At 42.4% G+C, this 26,824-nt stretch overlaps 1 protein-coding gene across 17 annotated transcripts in view; it reads left to right on the top strand.

Moving 5' to 3' along the window:
- The window catches only part of col12a1b (collagen, type XII, alpha 1b), a 151,982-nt gene that overhangs the window by 92,855 nt on the left and 32,303 nt on the right, over nucleotides 1–26,824 (top strand). For all 17 annotated transcript variants that reach the window (XM_080791241.1, XM_080791251.1, XM_080791244.1 and 14 more), the window contains 17 exons: nucleotides 1,721–1,863; nucleotides 4,104–4,233; nucleotides 5,337–5,479; nucleotides 8,615–8,744; nucleotides 10,027–10,146; nucleotides 10,281–10,427; nucleotides 11,800–11,916; nucleotides 15,681–15,833; nucleotides 16,299–16,373; nucleotides 17,591–17,730; nucleotides 18,898–19,021; nucleotides 19,178–19,321; nucleotides 20,188–20,352; nucleotides 20,467–20,505; nucleotides 20,936–21,074; nucleotides 23,860–24,002; nucleotides 24,810–24,919. In XM_080791241.1, the coding sequence (XP_080647367.1) occupies nucleotides 1,721–1,863; nucleotides 4,104–4,233; nucleotides 5,337–5,479; nucleotides 8,615–8,744; nucleotides 10,027–10,146; nucleotides 10,281–10,427; nucleotides 11,800–11,916; nucleotides 15,681–15,833; nucleotides 16,299–16,373; nucleotides 17,591–17,730; nucleotides 18,898–19,021; nucleotides 19,178–19,321; nucleotides 20,188–20,352; nucleotides 20,467–20,505; nucleotides 20,936–21,074; nucleotides 23,860–24,002; nucleotides 24,810–24,919 (2,162 nt within the window). The remainder of the gene's footprint in view (nucleotides 1–1,720; nucleotides 1,864–4,103; nucleotides 4,234–5,336; nucleotides 5,480–8,614; nucleotides 8,745–10,026; nucleotides 10,147–10,280; nucleotides 10,428–11,799; nucleotides 11,917–15,680; nucleotides 15,834–16,298; nucleotides 16,374–17,590; nucleotides 17,731–18,897; nucleotides 19,022–19,177; nucleotides 19,322–20,187; nucleotides 20,353–20,466; nucleotides 20,506–20,935; nucleotides 21,075–23,859; nucleotides 24,003–24,809; nucleotides 24,920–26,824) is intronic.

The raw sequence follows: 26,824 nt of genomic DNA, 5'->3' as shown, positions 1-26,824 counted from the left end.
AGGTTTAGCCTCGGTACCCATGCAGGCTTTTATTTTCACCCCCCCCCCCCCCCCAGGCTTTCAAGTTGTTCTTCCCCAAAATGGACATGTGGTATTTTGGAAATGAACTCTTCCATTGTTGTTTGCCATGTCTTTTAGTCTCGACATCTGATTTTGTGAATTCAATGTGTTCCTGCCCCAAATGGCTTGCCATGACCAGTCAGCAGAACTTAATTCAAATGGCTTGCCATGACCAGTCAGCAGAACTTCATTCCAAAGTAGTAATAATTAGAACTGTGGTGCCGAGCTCATGGTGCATAATGAAACCACAATAGTCTCCACAACTCTAGTGGAGCAAATATCGAAAGCTGCTAAAGGGAACCTTTTTTGAAACATGCCAATTTCTTTATCCTTTATTTTATTATTTTATTTATTTATTTATTTTTATTATAAAGGCACAGCTGATTTACTGCAGATCTTATCTGGATGAGATGTTCTTGGATAGCAACCCAAATAAATTTGTGCCTGACTGATCTACCAAAAGATCAGTTGATTGGTTGGACATTCGCAACCAATACATTCACAAGCAAAGGCCACAACATCACATCACCAACCTGTCAGGGATATACTCACTCCATCTCCGTCCAACATATTTACAGTAGTACAATTAATGTGCAATTTATGGTCTTTAAATTAGCAGTAATGACTCCAGTCATCCAAGAAGCTTATCTCATCCACACTACCATACAAAGGAAAAGAATACAAAGGCAGCATCGCCAATTCGTCTCGCCTTTTCTGTCTTTTTGAAGCTTACTGATGGAAGTTGTGGTAGTTTCTTGTGCTGTTGTTGGACTGGTTGCGATAATCACATTGGTCAATGCATGCGGAGGTGACTGGCTTCTTTGTTTTCGTCCCGGTGCGCTGTACATTAGCATAGTGTATGCATACAGATCCTGGTATACTAAATGAGGGCAAATCTTTTTTTAGGAGGGAGAAAGGACAAGGGTTAATTTTATATAATAATTAAGTTCCTGCCTCTAGATCACCAGTACTTATTCTGTAAGCTTCTGTAAAATCATCAACTTTTGAATTGCAGTCCGTCATCCTTTCTTTCAGTACTCGGGTAGTTAGAGCAGCATGCCAATAGACATATGGGACAGACTCCACCTCCCTGTTAGTAAAGTGATTATACTTTTAGGGTTTTTTCTCTCATGAAGGAGGCATCTAGGTCTGCTACTACCTACAACATCTCTTTTTATTGGGCTGAGACGCTGAACACCAGGGAAATATGCACATCTGTTTCGGTTTAAAAGGGAAGTTTAGAGGCTTTTGCATAAAGCCAAAACTGTGCTACTTCTCTATACGTGTTCTCCACATAGATGCTATAAAATGACTTTCCTGCAGGAGACTTTTGCTGCTGTCAGCATTTGAGATAGCTTCTTCCCAGTTTAATCATGGATAACTACTTGAACCCTATTGTATGTCATTCGTTGCACGGCGAATAGCGAAAATAGCTTCTACAAGCTCACAACTTGTCACATTGTGGTGCGTTCGTCACATTGTGAGGTTTTGGATCTGCTATTTTCAGTGTGTCACCATGCCTTCCTGTTATTTGTGTTCCTTTACCCATTACTTCCTGTCTCTGCAAATGTTGAGAGCTTTTACCTCTGTAATCATGTGATGTGCCAATAAATAAATAAATAAGTTGATTCTTTCTCCCCCCTGACTTTGACCTATTCAGTGCCACGCACAGCGGCCAAGAATATCAAGGTGTACAACCCCACCACCAACAGCCTGAATGTCCGCTGGGAGCCCGCCACGGGCCAGGTGCAGCAGTACCGCGTCTCCTACCAGCCAGCCACGGGAGTCAAGCCTTCCGAGTTTGTGAGTCACACAGTTACCCTCTCTCTCTCTCTCTCTCTCTCTCTCTCTCTCTCTCTCTCTCTCTCTGTCTCTCTGTCTGTCTGTCTGTAAAAACACACAGGTTGTTATTAGAGATAGAATGTGCCCTCAGGATGTGGGGGAGTCCCTCCCTGCATGCTCGCACTCTCCCTAACCCTCGGATGGAGATAAGCAGGACGTTTTTGGACTGTATACAGTTTTTTTTCCCAGGTAAAACAAATAGTGAAAATTGCAGATCCACAAGCTTACAACATGCTGTGACGCAACACATAGATCTGCTGTCTTCGCTGTTCGCTGTGTCAATGAAGGGCTTAAGTGGGGAAAGTGGGTGAGACCACTGAAGGGAAAGTCAAAGTGTATTTGGGCATTCTCATTGTTGGCGTGCAACGTTTTGAGTGAACACTTTTCACTAGCACGGATTTGCACAATCTTTGGTGCAAGTCCATGCCTCGCTTTTCTCGTGGCTTCAGATGAACACTTCTTGAACCTGTCCTTCAGGTTTGTTTGTACGAAAACAAACATGGATTTAATACGCAGAATTAGTGAGAGATTACCTGGTCAGTCAACGGTGTTCCATGCGTATGGTCCAAGCATATATTATGCATAAATAGTCTAAATACAAATTTACGGCGTTCTCCATGGGCCTCAGATGTTAGCACGGCGGTAATCACGCTGATGTGCTTAACGATGGAAATCCTGACTTGTCAGCTTTTTGTGTCTCTGAGATCAGCATTGATTTCACGCATGGATACGCATCTCTGGATCTCAGGGGGAAGCGAGCAGGGCGAATTTCCCCACCAATCATTGCGACTGGAGTTTGGAAAATGTGCTCACCACACACGCACACACATCTGTGACAGGCATCAGCAAAAAGTTCCTATGTTTTGAAGTTTTGAGGCCACAGGCCCCGTAATATGAAGCTAATGAGCCAGTTTTTGTGATTAGGCTCGTCTTTGATGCAGCTGTGTATCGATAGGCACCGTAGAGTTCAGTATCCCCCTAGTCACTGTTTCCTATATTTGTTTTCTCTCGCGATGGATGGATTTTTATCTTCACTACCTTTGTTGTCCCGTCATCCGTTTTTCATCAGAGGAATGCTGGCAGTTCCATTTCTCTCTAGATGTTTTCTGTCCCTGATAGTAAAGCTGTGAGGGAGACAAAACGTGAGTCTCGCCCTAAAAAGTTTGTTTATTGGGCTGCAACTATTGATTATTTTCTCAGATATTATTCAATCGATTATTTTTGAAAAAAAATTCACTCCTATAACATACACACCTTAATTCATACACCTATAATATGACAATGTTGCTTGCTGAAAAGAACATATTTTCAAGCTATACGTGTTGTTTGCTTGAAAATATCAAGTATGAATTCAGCTTTAATGCAGTCTTCTGAAATAATATGAGTAACGCTGAGGGCAAAACACAGTACGGGAGACACAGGAGAGAAGGCAATGATGATGGGATTGAATCCCTAGGATTCTTTCCTATTGTATACATACAGAAATCAGTCAATCAGAGCCTGTTTACAAAGTCACAGTACCCAGCACTACACACGTCCAAAACCCAACAAGTGCCTCAGCGAGAAGCCGACCACAGTTCAACAAGCAGATGCTTTTCTCATGACGTAAGATAAGGGCCCTGGTGTTATGGCCCACATTGTCTTAAAGCACAGGACAGAAGATGGACATGGTAATCCCGGTGATAAAAAAAAAGGGAAAAAAAGTGTTGTTTAGTCAGAACGCGCGGTGAGCTACGTGCCGAGACGTGCTCGATCAAACACCCCTCACATGGCGTCGATGACATCCCCACACAAACAGTGACGCGCGCGCACTCCACCAGCCGCAGCGTAACACTAACTGTTTATCAGTCAGCCTCCCTTCGCTGAATGAATGATTTGTTTGGTGGTCTATGGCCAAACCTCGCGCGGCTTTGTTAGTATTCAGAGGCTAGTCTTTTGGCAACGGCGAACCCGGAGAGATGACAGAGAGCACAGCGGGATTAGCAGTGAGGTCATCATGTACATTACAGCTGCAGGTTTCATATGTAGCGTATGCACGAAGGGTCTCGTAAGCATCGGTAAATAGGTCAACTTTATTTCGAGCAAAATACTGTAACAAAAGTGTGCACTGTACGAACTTCATGAAAATATGAATTACTGATAAATAAAGACATGCACACTTCAATGTTTGAGCTCACTCTAGTGTCCATGCGTCCTGCTAGGTTCTGGTTCCTGGAAGTATCAACAATGCCTTCCTGGACAACCTGATCCCGGACACACCCTACAATGTTAAAGTAACTGCTTTGTATGCTGATGGAGAGGGAGAGCCTGCCGCGGATGACGGCAAAACGCGTAAGAGTGTGTGTGTGTGTGTGTGTGTGTGTGCGTGTGCGTGTGCGTGCGCGCACATGTGAATATTTGTTTATGTTTGTGTCTGTGTCTGATTAGTGTGCTATCTAAACCAGAGTTACCTCACTGAGTCGGAGCAATTTGACTCTTTGACAATAGCCATACGACCCGCGGGTCTCTACACAACACATACTGTACAGTATACTGTATACTGGTGCGTCATGCACCTATCAGAAAACAATCTCACAGTGGGTTGTGTTAGATCTCACTTGAGAATTGCCTTGGAACCAGAAACAGTGCAGTATCTATAAACAAGGCAGAATACTCCACTTGTTCCAGCATATTATAGCCGATTCGTCTTGATAGAAAATGAAACTTCAGGGGACACTTATGCAAACATTTACAAAAGTATGCACATCTAAATGATTAAAAAAAAGGTGAAAACAAAAGTCTGCACACTGGATCACACTACTCCCAAGGATATTTACTTTGTTGCCACCAAGGTGACATTTCAAGCATTCTAGGAGCATCTGAGGAATAGTTAAGAAGCTTGAAACATCACCTTGGAAATATAATTTTTAGAATATTTCAGTCAGGACAACTCATGAATGGATGGAATATATATTTATTGAATATACAATTTATACAATATATTTATTATCGTTTGGCGGTGAATTGGATCTGCTGATGGGTTGAAAAGTGGTGAAGTGGTCATTTTTTTAAATGTTCTGTTTATTAATTTTTAGTTTTTTACAAATGTAGAAGTAAATTGAGAAATACAAACAGAGTAACAAATACAAAAAACTAAAACAACACACACAAGAACAAAACAACACAAATCAAGACAACCAAAGAACATTCAAAACAAAACAAAAAATATATAAAAAATAAAAAACAACTTCATGGTCACAAACATCATCCAGACACGACAGGTTGGCTAGTCAGGTGACAGCTAAAAGTGGTCCTTTAAACTGGAAATATATAGCATACAGTTTTATACTACTACAACATAATACTAAATGACTAGATGAAAAGATGTTGCAGTTTCATACATCCATTCAGTCAAATCGCTTACACTGTGTTCATGAGAGTTGTCCTTGTCCCAGTGCCCCGCGCTGGCCCTAGGAACCTGCGCGTGTTTGATGCCACTACCAGCACCATGACCATTGGCTGGGACCACGCTGAGGGCCCGGTCACGCAGTACAGGATCGCTTACGCCCCCATGACTGGAGACCCCATCACTGAATATGTGAGTATCGCCTACTACACCCCCCCCATGACTGGAGACCCTATCACTGAATATGTGAGTGCACATTCAGATCGTGACAATTGTTTACCTTCTTCCACCATTTGAAAAAAGTGACACCAGTGTGCATGCTCATTGCTCTCACAAAAAGATTGACTGCACAAAAGGTCAGAACACCTAAAAACGATTATTTTTGACAAAATAAGAGAACAGACTACTGGTCCAGTTGATCATTTGACCGTTTGCCATCCATCATTTGAAAAAAGCAACGTACACTCTGACTAGAATGATGATTGATGGCACTGCATTAAACTAATTATAGGACTTGTAAGGGACAGTAGATCATTTAAGTATGTTGAGAAAAAGATAATCCCATCACTAGGTTTTTCCAAGTATGTGAAGAATTCACCCGAGGGTGCACTCATCATGACATATGTGACACTAACATACAGTTAATAAAACCCCTTTTCTTAAAACATAACAATAATTTTGTTCCAAAATGAAATGTCCGTAATAAATCTCTAACCAATAATGGTTAAATAAATAAGTCCATGACAAGTCCATGACAAACCTTATTATTTTTAGATAGAATCTCTGTAGATAATGAGACACGCAAAAGGGGATGAACGTTACTTACTGGCCTGTTTATAACCTGAACTGGAAAAACAAACCACAAAATCAGCCTCAGGTTTCATGCCCCTTTAAGGCAATGCTTCATCCCAACCAGACGTACAGAATTTTGTACATTTTATAAAGTATAATTGCAAAGAATATCACATAATGTAACATCCAGATTTAATTGGCCAGGCTTAGTTTGACGTACAGTACAGTACTACTCTGATCAGCAGTGCTAGAGAGGGAGAGGGAGGGCATTCTCCGGCAGCAGCATCAGCCGCGGAGTACCCGTGGCAGGCGGCGGCATCAGTTTTAATGCTCCAAATAACGTACTTTAACGTTTTGACCCTTAGGTCTTCATCAGGCAAATATTGAGATTTTTGTATTGTACATTTTAGTACTGTAAATAGCCTTCAGGCAATCTGTTGCAAACAAAGCATGTACTGCAGAAATCCCAATTGTCAGCCTTCTCTTGACTCATTTAGATTAATGGCCAATTGCCATGCCTCGTTAAAGGCAGAGACCGATCAAAACTCATTGGGGACTGTTTGAATGTTATTAATGCGCTTAAATAACGAGTTGGACCAACACAGGGGAGGCGCGACAGCCCAGCTGTGCTCCCTCTCTGCTCGTTAGCAAGACACCTGTGTGTGTGTGTGTGTGTGTGTGTGTGTGTGTGTGTGTGTGTGTGTGTGTGTGTGTGTGTGTGTGTGTGTGTGTGTGTGTGTGTGTGTGTGCGCGTGTGTGTGTAATTTAAGGCAAGGAAAGGGTGATGAAAGGATTCTTCGTCCTAATGGAGATTCACAGCATGTCCGCGAGAGATATATAACATTTGAAGGGTCTGGGAAAAAGTTTTTATTAGTACATACTGTAACGGTTACAATTAGCAGCTGTGTCATACATATTTTTGTAGTTTGCAGAGGAATTTAGTTATTTAGTTATTGATCGATTGAAGGACGGCTACATAACGTATTTTATTATTACCAGGGAGACGTTTGGGGGTGTAGTATTCTGAATCTATCCCTTAAAGCAGTGGTTCCCAAAGTGGGGTCCGGGGACCCCCAGGGGTACCTGAGGGAGTTCCAGGGGGGACCCATCTATTTTGTTCATGTTCATAAAGTGCTAAAGTGTTTAAAGCAGTGGTTCCCAAACTTTTTCATGTCAAGGACCCCCAAATTGACACTACTTAGCCCGTGGACCCCCATTTGAAAAGATATGCCAGGGACCCCCATAAGAGAAGACGTCTACATTTAGACGTCTACAGTTAGACGTCTACATTTAGACGTCTACATTTTGTTCATGTTCATAAAGTGCTAAAGTGTTTAAAGCTAAATGTAGACGTCTACATTTAGACGTCTACATTTAGACGTCTACATTTTGTTCATGTTCATAAAGTGCTAAAGTGTTTAAAGCTAAATGTAGACGTCTACATTTAGACGTCTACATTTTGTTCATGTTCATAAAGTGCTAAAGTGTTTAAAGCTAAATGTAGACGTCTACATTTAGACGTCTACATGTTGTTCATGTTCATAAAGTGCTAAAGTGTTTAAAGCTAAAAGTAGACGTCTACATTTAGACGTCTACATTTAGACGTCTACATTTTGTTCATGTTCATAAAGTGCTAAAGTGTTTAAAGCTAAATGTAGACGTCTACATTTAGACGTCTACATTTAAACGTCTACATTTAGACGTATACATTTAGACAGTGTCCCCCTGAGTGCCTCCCCAGTGTGCCTCCCGAGTGCCTTCCCAATGCCTCCCCAGTGTGACCCTCAGTGCCTCCCCAGTGTGCCCCTGAGTGCCTCCCCAGTGTGCCTCCCGAGTGCCTTCCCAGTGCCTCCCCAGTGTGCCCCTGAGTGCCTCCCCAGTGTCTCCCCAGTGCCTCCTCAGTGCCTGCCCAGTGTCCCCCCACTCCAATAGCAATACAAGAGCAATAATACAAATTAGTCTTAATGTATTAATCTTATTAATTAATGAATCTAATTAATTTATTAATTAATCAAAATTGCGGCCTGTGCCCAGCACCATGCCAAAGCTTTTTCCTGCAGGAAACACTGCTTGTGGTTGTAAATATATTGTTATCCGTGTTGCGAGGATGAGAGGGTACCTGGAAAAATATCTACCCCAAAAGGGGTACCTGGTCCAAAAAAGTTTGGGAACCCCTGCCTTAAAGCAGTGGTTTCAACCCTTTTCATATCAAGGCCCATTGTTTATTCTGCATTTGAGCCACGGATCACTATTTGATGAGATTTTGCCTCTCAGACTCAAAACTTAAATATTTTGTTGTCGTTGGATAATATTTTGTCCACAATTCCATGCTGTATTGATGTTGGTACCATGGGAGAGATAACAGGTAAATGTTGGTCAAAATAATAATTCTTTCACATTCTCTAATTGTGTATGCTTCTTGTGCATTTAGTAATGCAGATGTTTAACAATAATTTAACCACTGGTTGAAAACCACTGCCTTTTAGCCATCTTCTTGAAGCTGTCGAGTTCATGTGTCTTTGTTGGTTCCCTCAGGCTGTGGTTCCAGGGAACAGAAACAATGCCATGCTGCAGAACCTGTTCCCAGACACTCCATACAACATCACCGTGGAAGCCATGTACGCTGAAGGGCCAGGAGGGACACTCAATGGAAATGGGCGCACAGGTACACTTAAAGACAATACAGTACAAGGGTTATTTTGAGATTTGTTATAACCTTGGAGTCTAAGGACCAACATTTTATGTTTTTTTGGAAGTCGAGAGTTGGCCTTTAATTTAGGTTAGAGAGACCAAATGGCAGCACTTCTGGAACCGATTTGGATCCACCTGCCTTGATCAAGGACCTTTCTGGACGCACAGTGGTCAGTCTGTGCTGTATACAAACTTGCTAAAACTACATACAGTTTCTGTTTATCTAAATGAGTTTACGTATGGTACATTGAGTATGACCTTCTGGTTTCAGGATACTTTGACCATAAACACCTTAAAGGATTTGATACCTAATTGCGTTCCAGGTGATGTTCGAGGTGATGCGCACAAGAAAACGCAACACAGTACACAACCAAGTATAAATCTTGCATTACTGTAGGGCCGGTTAGAAACTAAGATATTGGGAGAAACCATTACTCAAACCAAATACAACACCAAGACCAGCAGTCCCGAAGAAGACGAGAATGTTTTCAGTGGAAAAGAAAAAAAATCTCACAATAGATTTACAGTGTACTCCATCAGAGCCAACATATTTCAGTTCGAACAGCTTCTGGCGTCGAGAACTCACAGTAGACCAACTCTGAAGAGCTTTCAGTGGCTGGAGAGCATTAGCCCTGAGACACACAAACAATAGAGAGTCTTTCTCTTCTGGCGCTGGGCTAGGCGCTGTTGTGCCAGGCTCCTTGGAACGGGCAGAATGCCATAGCTGCTACCTATAATGCAGTACACTGCCCAGCTCCCTGGGCAACGCCACGCAAAAGTAAACCCAATCTAAACACATGTATTTCTCATCGTGTAATTCATAAACGGCAGCAGTGGATGTTGTTGACTGGCTGCCAGGGAGACGCTGCATTATGAAAATATTCATATTCATTCCACTATATTGTATAGGGTTAAAGTCTTGTTTTCGATTATTTATTCTTGAAAGAAAAAAGAATATATAAAAATAACTGTGGAAAGATGATCTCACTTGTTTCTAGCTCCGCTTTAAGAATTTGAGTTTCAGTTGCATTGGAACTAAGGGAATTCTTTTGCAATTGGGCAAACGGGTGAATACATTTTAAATACTTTTATTTGCAAACAAATGACAGATAATCTTTACAGTGTGTTGAGTGGGTTGTTGTACCACGAGGTGCTAAGCTGGAAATGGAGTGGGGTCACCCCTACTTTCCTGAGGCTATTTGCTGTGACAGATTGATGTGTTGACATGCATCATCTCTGTTGTTGCCTCACTACAGTGGGCCTGTTGGAACCCAGAAACCTGCGCGTCTCGGATGAGTGGTACACCCGCTTCCGCGTGGCCTGGGACCCTGTGCCGGCGCCCATTCTTGGATACAAGCTGATCTATTCCCCAGAGGGTGAGCAGCTGACTTCATAAGGACATGAACTTGACTATTCTCCCTGGATATTGTGGCAACAACCTGTTATACCTGTGTATAATTATAAGTAATCCAGTATACCTCCTTTTGACGGATTTCTTTTCGTTTTGCAGGCAAGGATGAACCCCGCGATATGTTTGTGGGTGACGTGACCTCTTATACCCTCCAGAACCTCAATCCTGGAACCACCTACGATGTGAAAGTGTTTGCGCAGTACACTGGAGGCACCAGCGCCGCACTCGTTGGAAAAGGAACAACGCGTATGTACAGTACACTACAGCACCTTCAACTGTCTTTCTATTTCATCCCAGCGGTGCACCGCGCTGGATTCATAGTCTAGTCTACAATCTAAAATCTTCAGCGTTCAGTTAACTCCAAGATGGTGCAATTGTAACCAAATGGACCCTATTTGGTTCCATTTGGACACTCGTTGCAAATGGAATTAACACAGAGGATGTGACTGTGTATGCTTACTCTCCTGTCTATAAATAATATGGTTTGGATTTAATGTAGACAATCATTGGTCACAGTAATGGTGCCATGTCATACACAGGAACAGTGCACAAAATACAAAACACAGTCATCAACATATCCTCTATTGCTAGATGCTCTACCGCACAAGTGTGGTCCTTGAAGCTGTTCCAGGGGTTTCCCAGCTAAATTATTAATACTAGTACGAAAATGATTTTAACCACTTTAACTCAATGTTATACTTTAGCTATTATGTTATCAAAATAGCAGCTTTCAAGGGATGAAGCACTGAGCAGTGCACAGTCAAATGCGTTTTTGAGGGCGCTAGCCCCTCCTATGCCCAGCTCTGTGTGTCTGTGTGTACCGCATGGCGATGATTTGTTTGGTCAGCAATTGTGATCGGCCAGAATGTGTTGACGTATGACGAAAGAGCACCCCTCTCTTCACACTGTGTGATTTTCATTTACAAGGTGCTACTGTAGATACCAAACTACCAAAGATTAACATTTGATGCCAGGTGCATCTTCATCAGAGTCGTGATTAAAAAGAATTTAGTTGTCTGTGACCAGCTGCTGTTAACGGTTCCATGTGTGGTGGAAATCCCCTTTAGCAGATCTAGAAACTCCAGCAAATCAATTTCAATTGATACTTGGGGGTCCCTGACAGGAAATAGTTTGAGAACCAGTGCTCTAGTGCTCTAGAGCAGATGAACTCTGCAGTGTTCCCTCTCCTGATTGGTTCAAATCGGAATCCCAGTGATGATTACTATCGAAATATAGAGCTTTAACATATAACAAAGACATCACACCTGTGTGAAGTGAGAGGCGCTCTAATCATCATACATCATCATCAAGAATGGTGGTCCCTTATTGGCCAAGGGTTCCCACCGACTTACATGCCGATTTGCTCAAACACATACAATTCTCCATTCATTGTCAATGGCATGTAATGTTTGTGTTCAGACAACACAAACATTAAACACTATAGCTGTTTATAGGAGGGGCTAGCTAACTTTATACTACCATTAATCCTACTTCTTTCCACTGACTTATTTGTCTATATACATTATGTCATGGAATAGTCATCATGACAAATTGGAATTTAATAGTGCAGGAGTTATGTTAATTCCCTTTCCTAAGCCTTCCACTTTTCTGTCCACAGTCTTCCTGAATGTGACCAACATTGAAACGGAGAACGTTGGCGCTGATCGCTTCTGCATCAAATGGGCTCCTCACAGAGCAGCTACTTCGTATCGCATCAGACTGGACCCTGTGAACCGTAAGTCCAAGTCTGGCTAAGTCTGGCTTTTTAGTTGTTGTTTCACTATCAAAGTGTTTCATGTGGTCTACCAGTCAAATGCAAATGTCCTTGTGTGGGCAATGCATTTTCCTTTCAACAGAGAATAGCAGAGATAGCACGTAGTGATAATGATAATGAACTTTATTTATATAGCACCTTTCAAAACAAGGTTCCAAAGTGCTGTACAGTACAAGGTTAAAAAAACAACATATAGCAAGTCACAATCTAAATCAATTTGAAAACGAGAAACACAAAAGGAAAAGAAGACAAATAGCAGCAGTTGGATATGTACAATCACCTATAGAAAGGGTAAAGTTTTTAAAAGTGACTTAAACACAGGCACAGATGGTGCTAACCTCTGTGCCTAGGTTCGTCATAGGGACCTCAAGGAGGGCCTTATCCGATGATCTGAGGATGCGTTCAGATTTTGGTGGGGACAGCATTTCGAGGATGTAGGTATGGGCCAGTCCATTTAGGGCTTTATAATGAGTACAATTTTGAAGTCGCATCTGGCACTCACAGGAGAGTCGCAAGTACAGGTGTAATATGGTCCCATTTCTTAGTGTTGGTAAGCAGTCGGGCAGCAGAATTCTGGATTAACTGTAGGCGGGATGTGATTTTCTTACTAAGGCCGGAGTAGAGGGAACTGCAGTAGTCGAGGCGTGATGAAATGAGGGCATGTATGACTATCTCGAGGTTCGGAGCTGATAGGAAAGGCTTGATTTTTGCAATATTTCTTAATATCATGATTGTACAACTGTTGTTACCTGTTTATTAAAAGTTAAGTCTGAGTCAAAAATCACACTGAGATTACGGGCTGCAGGTGTGACATTTGTGGAAAGGGAACCAAGTTGTAAGTGTAATGGGAGGATGAAGTAGGGGGGACGAATTAAATGATCTCTTTTTGATTGGTTTAGTTGAAGGAAATTCTGTGTCATCCAGTCTTTGATGTCAGAGAGACAGGCTGGGTTTTAATGGAACGTATAGCTGGGTGTCGCGCACGTAACAATGAAAGTTTATGTTACTAATTTGACACACACCTTCCACACCCCCACAGGGAGTGCAGTGCAAGGTGTCAAGTCGGTCGGACCCACGTTTGTCCAGAACCGCCACAAAAGGCCTCTGCCCAAGCTCTGGACAGGGCCCCTGCCACTGATAGGCCACATCTGCGTTTTAAACCCAACTTGGTGAGCGATGACCGACGCACAACTTAGGAAGTCTCGGCCCGGTTATCCACTAGGTAGGCCCAGAAGCCCAGAATCATCGTCAGACGATAGCCGATGAGGATGCGTAGCCCTAAACCATATTCAGAAAATCCATATCACGCCCCAACAGAGCCACACAAACCCTGCTTTCAACAAGGTCGACACACCTCATTTACAGACTTGCTTCCTTTATCTTGGCAGTTCTCTGTGTTGTCGTCGTGTGTACGCCCATAGTCACGGCAGTAACCACAAGCAGAGGCAGACGTTTATAGGAGGCGACTTTGTTTGAGGTGATTTGCACAACGAGAGGTTCTGCAGATGTTCCGAGGGCACGTCTCCAGATGATGTCATTACTGTACTCGGCATGCATCAGATCTTCTGCCGACTTCGTGCACGACCCTTCCCACTGTCCACTGTCTAGACCTTTTCACAGAAAAAATGCTTATCCTCACTCTCCTCCCTGATTGTTCGCGGTACGCGGCAGGATGCGAGATGTGGCTCTCTTTGAAAGCCCCCCACCATCAAGCTTTTAATTGTGATTACGTTTTAAATTACCAACAGAGGGGCTTTGAATCCATGTGGTTCGTGTTCGCACACGGATGCTGGGTTAGCAATTAAAGAACAACAGGAAGCTGCACTAATATACATACATACTGTATGCATAAATCTATATGGTAACTACATTACCCATATGGGCTTCCAGATTCTGCTAGCATGAGACAGAAGTACTCATACCCCTGGGAATCTGGCAACCTCTCTTCTAAGACGCAGCAGACAGTGCTCTCCACTCCAGTCAACAAATAACTGTTTGTTCTCAAGCTGGAATGCAAACAGTGGTCTGAGATTGGTGCTGAGATGACTGGGTGTAGAGGAGAGTGAGCAGTGAGTGATTCAGCCTTACAAGGCCATGAGCTTCTCTTCATCAATTGTTTCTCCATATTTGAAAAGCTTTAAAATGGCACCGTCATGCAGGGTCAAAGCGTATTGAAAGCATGCAGCATCCTTCCTGTTTTCAGTATCGCCTGATGCCGAGCTGAAATGTTCAGGGATTAACTTCTGTCAACAGAACTAATCCCTTTGCATTTTGATGAACAAGGGCCACTGTATTAGAGTGAACTGGACCCTGAATGGATGCAACTGGGTTTTTCTCCAGAACCATTTAAGAGTCCATTAAGTGAATTGGATCTTATCGCGTTGACGTTAAAGTATGCATTTTGGAAGCGTTGCCTCACCGGAGCGGAGCTAGGATCCGGCAGTTCGACGAGGGATGACATCTCAGTCACCTCCATTTCCTCGCTCTGTTGTTGTGAGTTGTAGGTCTCTACAGCAGCTGTCTCCGCAGTAAACATACTTGCTGTGTTTGTTTGTAGTCAAGCCCACAGAATAAATAGGAAGGCCATTTTTGCTATACATCATTCTGAAGCCATGTGATGTACAACGTGGAGGGTCAACACTTTCTAGGCAGGTAGGGATTAGGCCTGTCACAATTGTTATATAATCGCTTAATCGCAAATTATTTGAGATACCGGTAATCGCAATAATTTTTTGCATAATCTTCAACACACAGCCAAACAGAAATGTATTGTATATGTATTTTTATTCATAATGTTCCAGTAATGTTCAACGACAGAGACACTTAAATTGTTAATTGCAATTATTTTAGCAGCAATTAAATGTCAAGTAAAATGTCATAATCGTGACAGCCCTAGTAGGGATCAACTGGCTGGGATCAAACTCTGATCGTTGTTCAGACTGCAGACTGAGACAAATCCGATTTGTTTCTCAAATACGATCTTTAGTACTGACTTTTCATACTGTTATTTGTAAGTGATCATAACACTATATACCTGTAGGTGTGAGCAAAGTTTAACTTATGCTGTGACATGTGTTGCTTACCGAAAACAAGCTCACAATGCGTCACATTGCGACACTATGTGTATACAAGCTACACATAGCTTGTATATCAGCTATTTGAAACGAACGAACACGTCATACGACAAAGTATGAATGAAACTTCAGTGTCCAAGTGTTTCATCTTTTAAATCATATAACCACCTAAAGATGTGGCTCCACATTTTTTAAATAGTCAAGTCAGTCTGAATATGCATTAGTTTGAATAACTGCATGATCAGTAGCTCTCGTCCAGGGGTGCACACACTTTTTTGACTTCTTTCAAAATGACCGTCTCAACAAGATCTTCCCACCAAAAAAAATTATATATCGCATTGCTGAAAATAGCTTAAAAATGAGTGGGCTTTGGAATAGCGGCGATGACATTACATAATACAAACTGCAATGGGAAAAAAGCGGGGGGGGGGGGGGGGGGGGAATTGGAAGGGTTTTCTTGTATACAACTTTGTATTGCTACTGATGTGTGTGCGCAACACTCTTGAAAACAAAGTATTGCATTGTGAGTTTAGCCGACATATTTAAATTGTATATATATTTTTAGGGGCATGTCATGTGGTTTATCTGTACAGCCTTTGTGATCTACTGGTAGATCACAATCTACCTTTTGTCCCCCCATGTCTCCTGCAGCATCCAGTAAAGGCCAGCATGAAATCACCATCCCAGCAGGCAAACCCTACTACTGCTTCGATGGACTCTCCCCAGACTCCCTTTACGCAGCCACCGTTTTCGTTCAGACCCCCAACCTGGAGGGTCCTGGAGTCAGCACCAAGGAGAGGACCTGTAAGTACTGCCCTGGAGACCGATAAGGTCTGGGACACCTCATCTGTCTCCAGTCCAGGCCATTGGTTCATAAAGTGGGGGTCCGGGGAGTCGGACCCCTCTCCATAATTTAACTCTTGAGAGCGTAAAATGAAACCAAATGGACCCATAAGGGTCCATTTGGTTTCATTTTGTGCTTTCAAGAGTTAAAGGTCTGGTCACATTTTGTAATTTTTCTTATGTATTCATGAGTTGCATTGGTGTGGTTGACCTTAAAACGGTTTTGTACCAAGGAGTCCCTAGACTCCCTACCGCTGTGATTTGGGCTTTAGACATTGTTGCAACTGTTTGGGGTAACGCGTTGCGTTACACTATAAACTACAAACTACTTTTAGTCGTAACAAAGTAATATCAATTGTTTATATAATAGTAGTACAGTAGTAGTAGTAGTTTCAACTCACCACATATCTCTCCATGTCTTCCTAGTGGTGATGACAACCCCAGTTCCTACCCTCCCCCCAACTCCTCCCCCTCCACCCACCATCCCCCCTGCATGGGCAGGTAAGAGACAAATAGCATGCACGGACGCACGCACGCACGCACGCACGCATCACTGCACTATACTAAGGATGGGTCACTTCACTTTCAGTTTACATAATTATGCAAATTGAACAGTCTTTTAACAACCCCGAAGTCTTCATAATGTCATTTATGCGGAGATCCCAGTCCCACATATGTGATTCAGAGCCGTGCTAAATCGAGAGGCGTGAAAAAGAGCAAACACATTAAAAAAAATATATATCAGAGTGAAAATGATTGGTGTTGAAAATGCAGTTCCTGAATTTGAAAGAAAAACTCACTTCCTGAATTGAAAGTGAATCAGGCTCTGTATCTCTGGCCCTGCTATAGCCACAGTATATTAATTGTACATTGGATTACGCATTGTACAAGTATTGCCACATCCACTGATACAACACAAACATCAACTCCCCAGACTGCTGTAGCTGTCTGCTTTGAAGACAATGAACAGACTTTGGATTAAACGGATCAAACCTATTACTTCAGGCTTCAACTGTGATCACAAGATACTCAGTCAGTGCAGCGTGTTGACCGAGGCATTGAAGACTGGGACACTCCCCCTGGATGTAAGCGGTGCCAGTAGTCGTCTAATGGCCGCCACATGTTCCTCTTGGGCCTTCGGGGTGTTTGAACATCGAACACACCCATTAAGGGCCAACGACGTCCTGTAGGTGTTGAAAAAGGAAAAGCAGATTCGTACAAATAATCTGTTTGTGTGATAAAGGTATTCAGTTCAGTAAAAGTTGTTTTATGAAGGCCTGGAAAGGAAGCGATTTGAAGAAATCGCAAAGGACACTCCCTCACATCAGGCAAAGATTATTCAGGCTCTGACACCCCCTCTCCCTCCTCTGATTCAATGCAGCCAGAGAAAAAGAGAAAGCCATTAAAAGTCAGCGCCCTTCTGGTGACCAAATGTTCCTTTGTTTTGTCTGCATTCTCGAGGAACTTTTGATCAATTAAACCGATAATTGCATATAGCTTCATTACATCACTCTTCTCAATCATTTTGTTTTGCTGCCTTCAAGGTTTCCGTAGAAATTTTTAATGTCGAACTCGCAAACCCTAATTATGTAATGAGGACGATGATGCCATTTTCTCCGCTGGTGCCACTAATGCCAGCAGACCCAGCCAGTCTGGGCAGCCGGCGGTGGGGTTTTTATGTGTCCCCCCTCTTAAAGAGTTTGTTTTTCTCGCCCCAGTGTGCAAAGGTGCCAAGGCGGATCTAGTGTTCCTCATCGACGGCTCCTGGAGCATCGGCGAGGAGAGCTTCACCAAAGTTCTGCAGTTTGTCTCCAGCGTGGTTGGAGCCTTCGACGTCATCGGGCCCTCTGGAATGCAGGTTGGTGCCTTGAAATTACGGCCGTCACTGTCAATGGAATTACTGTCTGAAAGCACTTTGAAACAAGTTTTATTTTAACCATGGCGTTCCTATTTTGTGACAAATGGCAAACATTTGTAAAAATGGTCATAAATTGTGATATTCTTTTAAAGATATTTTAGCCTTTTGCCTTTATTGATAGATTTTTACAGTATTATGACAGGAAAGGGTGAGAGAGATGGACTTGAACCTGTGACACGCCATCAGGCTGGATTACCAGCCTAGGTGCCTAGACCACTCGACCGCGGCCCAGCTAGTCTGTGATACATTTTAAAACATTTTAAAATAGACTATGTACAAGCTGACAATGCATTGTGAGCTTGTAGATTGGCTATATTTGCCATATTTTACACAAAGTTTAAACCGGGCTTGAGTAGTTAAAAATACATTCTAATATTTGTACCACACAGTTGCTATATTCAATATCTGAAAAGAAAGCTAAATTTGTTTTAGTAAACATGATCCCTTGGGAACAGAGCAAATGGTTAGGCAGTAGTTCAGGAACCATGCACCAATTAATAAGTGGTTCCTCTAAAATTGACTACATGTGTGGGTTGATTAATGGCAGGAATCGCTTGTGGTGTAGCAACATTTGAGCTGACGATATACATTCATTGTTTCCACGGGCTGCACGCATACACTCCATCCCTATAGTGACTTGAAGAGACAAATAATAGGAAAAAGACTTGAGTATCCTAGTGATACAAGCAGGACTTATAGGGCTCCAATTTCGTCTCTGGGGGCAGCAACGCAACACTCTTCCATGGGCTATAGACCGTAAGGCTATGAAGCAATATAGCACTAACGGGCAACGGATAAGGGATCTATTAAAGGCAATGGCACGTGGACTGGTGATTGGTTAAATTTGGTTTAATTATTGTAACGCCTAAACCACACCTATATAACGCATAATATAACGGGTAACGGAGGTGTTTAAGGGATTTAGACAGGTAACCAAAATACCAACTTTAGTGGGGGAACAACCTTTCCCAAAATGGAGCCCATAGTACTGTAGTCCCATGTCATAATGTGTGTATGACATGGTCACTGTTTCCGTGATAAGGGTTCATTGTAGCTGCTGTCTTTTGGGACTATTTGCTAAAGTCACTCTCTTGTCTTTCTAAACAGGTATCATTTGTGCAGTACAGCGATGATGCTAAGACAGAATTCAGGCTGAACGCCTATCAAGACAAGGGCATAATCCTATCCGCTCTTGATCTGATTCGCTACCGCGGAGGAAACACCAAAACAGGTTAGTCTACATTTCTTCCAACCTACAGTAAGTACTAAATTACGTGATCTGCTGTCTATTGTCACGTTGCTCTATTCAGCTGCAAACATATCATTATAACCCAACAACCCAAAATCATCATCTATTCACTTTTTCGTCATCTTATCTTCTGAAAAGGCCATGCCCTGAAGCACACCTTTGAGAAGGCCTTCTCTATCGAGAACGGAAAGAGGAGGAGTGTTCCCAAAGTTGTTGTGACGATCACAGATGGACGCTCTCAAGATGAAGTGAACAAAAATGCAGCTAGACTGCAGCATGCCGGTAAGGGGCCGCAGTGTTTGTTCCACAGCTGCTCATACATATGGATATGTTTACGTCCGGTGTTCAGCATGAGAATATAACTGTACACAAATACACAACAATACACCAGAACTATATGTACAGCAGCCATAGTGATCTCATTGGCTAATCACTTTTGTGAGGCTGAAGCTAGTTAGATCGGTGAGTTCCTCTATAAAGACTTATGCCCAGTTCGTGATTATGAATGCTGTATAGATGCAGTCTCAACATTATATCGGAAACGACTATATTCTATCATAGCTCTCAGACCCTTAGGAGTCCTTTAATTTCACTCTCTGGATTTGTTCTATCAATTCAATTAAATCTTTATTTCAGACTCAGGGTCCATATCACATACAAAATAACAATACACAATAAATAAAAAGACATCTATAAATGTAAACCATAAAGCATATACTCAGTCTGTAGAGGCTGTTAAGCCAATGTCTCCAAATCATGGAAGAGAACCAATTAGAACTCTTCACAGGTTTGGTTAAAATCATAATGACAGAGTTGTCAGACTCTTCTAAACGACACATGAATTTATACATTAAGTTTCTTAGAAGGGCTTGACAAGTTTACAAACAGCTTGCTGGCACTGTGCCATCTTGGTACCCTCAACAACAACCGCAATGCATCATTATATGCAACTTTTAGTTTTTGCATGCTACGAGCCTTGAAGTTACTCCACAGGTGAGCAGTATACAACGGAGTACAGAAAGCTTTAAAAAGTGAGACCTTGACTACTTTAGAGCACTTGTGGAATTTCTGCATTCATATATTTGTTCTATCATCTCTAAGTACTAGTAAAATGAGTGTTCTGAATTCATGTCTATCTTCACCACCAGGTTACAGTGTGTTTGTGGTCGGCGTTGCCGATGTGGACTTTGTTGAGCTGCAGAACATCGGCAGCAAGCCCAGTGAGAGGCACATCTTTGTTGTGGACGACTTTGACGCTTTCAACACCATCAGAGACAACCTGATCACGTTCATTTGCGAAACTTCCACATCATGTACGTCGTGTGTGATTTTGTCCATTACAGAAGAATATTTAAATATTATTAAATGTTGCTAGATTTTGAGGAAGATGAAGTAAAGCTTTGCCTTTATGTTTCTGTTTCCCCCAGCATGTCCCTTGATTTTCGTAAATGGGTTCACGTCACCTGGTAAGTACTTTAGGGTCTCTACAATACATAGCAAAAACCTTATCTACCATAATAACCATATTGTTATATCCTGTGTACATACGAGTGCATACGAGTACATTTAGTTTTGTTCTGGTTCCACAGACATCGTAGCAGCATTAATAATAACATACTGTATCAATAACAAAAAATTACCAAAGAATAGCAGCAATAGCAAGGCAAGATATATCAAAGTTTGTACGTTGGTCATAGCTCACTTGAAGTACTCAAGCACGTGTGTGAAACACTCCTATTCATCAAGTTATACTGTACATTTGTATAACAATGAATAGTAATAATAGCGAATCTCATTTTGGAACAAAGCTTATAATAATTATGGTTTAAAAGTGGATGCAACTTTGTCCGGGCTGTGGTTCTGACTTTTTTTTGCGGTTGCCGACCTCCGTCCCAGGCTTCAGGATGCTGGAGGCCTTCAACCTGACAGAGAGAACCTACGGCTACATCAATGGAGTTTCAATGGAGCCAGGTTCATTCAACAGCTACACAGCCTACAGGCTGCACAAGGACGCCTTCCTCACCCAGCCCACAGCGTGAGTTATGATTACATAATGGATATAATACACTGTACTTGTACATGAATGTATCTCTGTGTGTGTTGACATGCAGTTAAAGATCTTGAGCGGGACTTGACCTCACTGAAGAGTTTTTGGGAAGTTGTTAACCACTTAAGCCCTACAATACATTGTCTTACGATGAATAGCTGATCTGGAAGCTCATTTAACTTATTTAAGCCGGGAAAGCATCTGAATCATTTTAGATTTGAGCTATAAGCACATTGTTTGGCTGTTCAAAAATAGCAGATATACAACCTCATAGCACATCACTTTGTGCCACGCTATGAGTTTGTAGATCTGCTACTATATATTTTTATTGTATTGTTTATTTTTGAGGTGCGCTAGTCCGCTAGCCCCTCCTATGTCTTTGAGTGTTTGTGTAAACACAAACATTGAAGACAAAAGTGAGGACCCAAATTGTGATTGGCCGAAATGAAATGATGTATGATGATGTAGGATGATAAGAGCGCCCCTCACTTCACACGGGTGTGATTTTTCTTTCTTCAATATAACTCAAATCTTTGCTTTTGGGGGTCCCTGAAACTAAACTATTTTGAAAGTGCGGTCCACGGCTAAATATATAATTTTGGGGGTCCTTGATATGATAACGTTTGAGAACCACTGATATTTAGCAACATACGTTTTTCAGAAAAAAATCAGGTTTTAATGAGTTAATCTAAATGAATGACTCGTTCACTTCCCCAAACAATCATGTTCCCTGCTGGTTGGTTAGGATTTAAACCGTTGACCTTTAGGCCATTAACCAGCTCTTATAACCTGTAGACTGTTGCTACCAAGTGCATGTGAGCTGATCGTTTGCACATGACATGAGTCGTACCCTGTATGACTGACTGTAGCCCCAATCTGGTCTTTACTGTATCTGTTGCTAATCACATCCATTTTAATGTCCTCTGGCCATGCATGACATTAACCCAAATATCTAATCAACTTCTTATACATACTCTTTCACCGCAACTGCTAGCTAATAAGGGGATTATTAAAATGATGCCATAGTCAATAGTTTCAAATCAAAGGGTAAAGCCTAACGCACATCTGTCTTCTCAGATATGCAGTCATGTAGAACTGCTACTCATTAAGGACAGTCATGTGGTGTAATGTACTTTCCAGACCTTAAAAACGTGTGACTCCTACGATGCTTACATCTGTATTATGTATCACTTAATCACTTAACCCAATAAGAGGACCCGATTCTACAAAACAGTTTTCTGAAAAACTTTGTTTCTATGTCAGTGGTGCTCAAACTTTTACATGTCAAGGACCCCATCTATTCTGGCTCAGGCTGCCAGCATGGTGGTCCGGGCACCCTAGGCTGCAATGCCAGCCTGACAGTGTGTTGCGGGTTCGAATCCCGATTCCGTTCGGCACAAAGTGCCACCCGATCCCGCGCAGCACGGAGTGACACGCTGTGAGCTTGTATATCTGTTATTTTTGAATATCCAAAGTATAAAAATATTTATTAATTTTAAATGTAAAATTCCCAGTTTTAATGGATTCGCTTGAGACCACTCTAAACACTGCAATGTCTTCATGTAAGTGTTAACTAAACTATGAGGATTCAAAGTGTTATTTATGAATATATATATATTTGAACCAATCTGTCGAAGAAATAAACACTCAGGGTTGTACAGTGAACAGTACTGGCGAGAACGCCGGTCTTAGCAGCCTGAAGACTGTACTGTATGTCAGTAACATGATGCGTCTTGCCCAGCTATGTCCAGAGAAACAGCCGAGAGCTTCTTCTTCTTCCCACTAAAGAAAACTGGGTCAATGGATTTATGATGTCCTGTAAACTCTGTTAGGATCGCCTGTCCCAGTGAGTCAACAGAGAATGTAGTGGACCTTTTTAAAAAGAGCTTTCCAGTTAATTTTCAACCTCTGGCACCAGATTGTCTTCTCTCAGCCTAGTTCAAAGCCATCCACGCCGCTGCCTCACAGCGCACGCACGCACGCACGCACGCACGCACGCACGCACGCACGCACGCACGCACGCACGCACGCACACACACGCACACGCACACACACACGTGTTGAAGTGTTAGTGTCAGTAACACGGTGACGTAATTCCATGTCGCCCACGCAAGAGATATGGCCGTATACACGCACCACACACACACACACACACACGCACACGCATGGACGCACGCATGTTTCTGCAATCAAATATTGTAGGCTCCCTGTTTTGTTTTCCCCCACAAAATGGATCTACACTACAGTACGTCCTTTTGGGATGAGGGTGTTCAGTGCTGGTACCTGGTTCGATCCCCGGCTCCTCCTGGCTGTGTGTCGAAGTGTCCTGGAGCAAGACACTTAACCCCTAACTGCTCCCAATGAGCAGTTTGGCGCCTTGCCCCCCCCAGCCATTATCTGCGTGAACCTGATTTACCTGGACTCCTCCTCTGACTGTATGGGTGATTGTGAAATACATTGCAAAGCGCTTTGAAGAAAGTCACATACAGTATTTGCATGTATATCCATTTTCCTTAACTACTTAAAACAATACTTTGTTGTATGATGGTGTCGCACAAAAATAACAGATCTACAAGCTCACAACGAGGCACAGTGTAACAGGTTCTGAGCTTGTTCATCTGCAAATTCTTTAGCAATTTTGACCCTTTTGAAAAAGTTAGAAATGTTTTGAAACGTGTTGTCTATAATGACATGCCACAAATTGTGCATACCAGGTTGAAAGTGCTTAAATCCTGGTTGTTCAGTATTCCCTATGCATATTGTGTTTATCCAGGGATATCCACCCAGAAGGCCTTCCCCACTCCTACACAATGATCTTGATGTTCCGTCTGCTGCCAGACTCACCTGCCGAGGCCTTTGACATATGGCAGGTGTCCAGTAGCGATCACAAGCCCGAGACTGGACTCACCATTGACTGTAACTATTCCTCTCTTCTTCTCTGTCTATCTGCTGAATGAGATTGCAGCTCATTAACGAGGAACAGGGATGTGTCATTGTTGAAGTCGGCACTAGGAGCACAGCCGTAGCCAATGTAGATGTTCCCCTGAATGATTTTCTTATCTATTCTGTTTTAATACTGTATACAGTGGTAGCCATTGTACCAGCACTCTCCATGGATTCATCTGTCATTTTCCCAGACAACTCTTAAACATATTATTGCAGAATCCAAAATGTCCTAATGCTGCAAAGTGCCCCAGTTTCTCCCAAACAAATCCTCATGTAGCAAACAATGTAGCATTAATTCGGCCCACATGCATCGAAAAGTGAGGGAATTTGACCGTGGTTACATCTGCATGGCAGAGAGAATGTTTATAGGCAGAGAGTACACCGGCATTAAAAAACCAAGCTATGCAGAAATATGCAGAGAGGACAAATTAAGCAGCTGTGTCTCATTGGGGCCAGAGTATCTTTCTCATGAAAAGGACCGTGCGTAATGGGCCACAGCAGTCCCCTCAGGCTCCAATTGATAACCGCTCCGACTGCCGCACCACAAGAAGCATCCCATGTCATCGGCTAACTTCGGCCCCCCCGCCTAGCCTTTGTTGTTTGCAGGACAGCTTTTCACCAAGCTACATCTCTCTGCTTGGCTTTGCGGAAATCCACTCCCGGGAGAGGGTTTTGTTTGGCCCCTGTTTTCAGTTTAAGGACTCATCACCGATACTTCACACAAAATAAGCAGAGCAATCTGTGCTCTCTCTCTGTGTTTCTGTGCCTCTCTTGCAGCCTCCAGCAAATCAGTATCATTTTATAACAAGGATGAGCGAGGAGAGGTCCAGAGAGTAACATTTGACAGCGATCAAGTGAAGAGAATCTTCCATGGAAGCTTCCACAAGGTAAACATTGCTGAGTGGCTGTGGATACACTGGACCACACTCTTAAAGCACTATAACCCATCATTTCAGTTAACTTCAGTTTTAGTTATTCTGTTTTAATTTCAGAGAGAGACACAACCTGGATGATGGATCGATGTACAGTAGAATCAAGCAGGGTGTCAAGTTCTATAATTTTGCTCTTAACCACTTTAAACCTGGCACCCCTAATTTGTGCATGTCATTGTATTGGCAAAAATGGCACAAAAACGTCTACAGGGCTCACATGTGTCGCATCAGACACGCTGCGATCTTAAATTATACAGTATATCGTATATCTTATATTTTTGCATCATAGTACTTCCTCTGAGGGTAGAACAGTGCAGGTTCAGATAAACACAAGGCTCTTGACAATAGTCGTCAGTGAAAACATCCAAAGTTATACAAAACCTCAACAAGCAGTGCCGTCAAAGAACTCTACATTAAATTATTTCCTATTCAGAGCATAGGAATCCTGCATCCATTCTTCTGCAATGGAATCCTAAGTGTCTTTGATCACAAACAGTTGCATCTCGACTAGAGGATGACTTTGACGTGAAACCTTATGAGCCTATGGAAAACTGGATCACTTTGATAGTTGAATTATGTAACATTTCAAGGAGAAACCAGGGGGTGTGGCGCATCAATCAAACAGTCTTCCTCTCCTTTGTTCTTGTTGGCCATCATGCGGGCTCGTACTGATGCTCTGAATAGCTGGCATTCCAAATGTGTTGTATATTATAGATACAGCTGCAGACACGTGTTGCTTGGACTTAGTGCGTCTCTGCTCGGGCAAACAGATGGCCCTCTACCCCAGTAGATTCATCTGAAAATGTTCTGTGCCAGTGACCCCTAGAGGAGAAGATTTGTGATTAAAGAATTGCAACATTATTCAAATTTTTCCAAACACTTTCAAGGTTTTTCATAAATGTTCAAAAATAGCAGATATATTTTTTTTCCAAACACTTTCAAGGTGTGTGTGTGTGTGTGTGTGTGTGTGTGTGTGTGTGTGTGTGTGTGCGTGTGTGCGCGCGTGCATGTGCGTGTGTGTGCGTGCGTGATTAGCTAATCAAGTGATGGAGACAGTTATCAGTCTCCTGCTAGTCTTGTGTGGGCGCGGGCTTATCAAAAAGACATTGAATTGATCCCATTTGGTGGTTGTCCCTCGAGAGGTCGAGCTTTACCATTCGGTGTCATGGAAAAAAACCCAGGTTATCAAGTTTATTATTTTTTATGTTCTGAGTGAGTTCTTTGAAGTTGGGGGGAAAAAACTCATTGTATGATTAAAAGCAAAAATGCATGGGTGAAAATGAGTGTTATTTTCCATTATCTTCCACACTGAAAGATGAGTTTGAACAGATACAGAATGTGTTTTTCATCTGATAAACACAATACGCTGTCAGTGCAGTGTTCTATGGGCTGAACTATAGGCAATTGATTCCTTAAAGTTATTGTGAAAGGCACAAAGTAAAGTAGTACATGTGAGTGACCGTGGACTCCCCTTGCAGTATAGTCTATTCGATAAGGCTTTGATTACGTGTGTTTGCATTAGCTGAATGATGTGATGACATTGATTAGAGAAGAGTTTTGCTTCAATTAGCAAAATGAATGACTTTAAGCATTACACAGCACAGCTGTAGCAATGCTATAGAGAGATGCTTCCAAAGAGAAGCAGGGGTATGGCTTGATTTATTCCTCCTTGTGCACCGGTGTGGCCAAAATAGCCAATCTACAAGCTGTGTCACATTTACCTTCAGCACATGGTAATGGCGCACAACTAATTATAAATCTGACCTATCAGGCAATCATTCAGCAACAGCCAGGGTGCTGGGTTCCGTCACACAGTAAGCTGCGGACAAGGTCATTTTTCAGTAAGCACTACTGGGGGGA

The sequence above is a fragment of the Protomyctophum bolini genome (assembly GCF_963924005.1).
Source record: "Protomyctophum bolini genome assembly, chromosome: 19".
NCBI classification, from domain to species: domain Eukaryota; kingdom Metazoa; phylum Chordata; class Actinopteri; order Myctophiformes; family Myctophidae; genus Protomyctophum; species Protomyctophum bolini.
The sequence above is the reverse complement of the archived record's forward strand: the minus strand, read 5'-3'. Positions and strand labels throughout refer to the sequence as shown.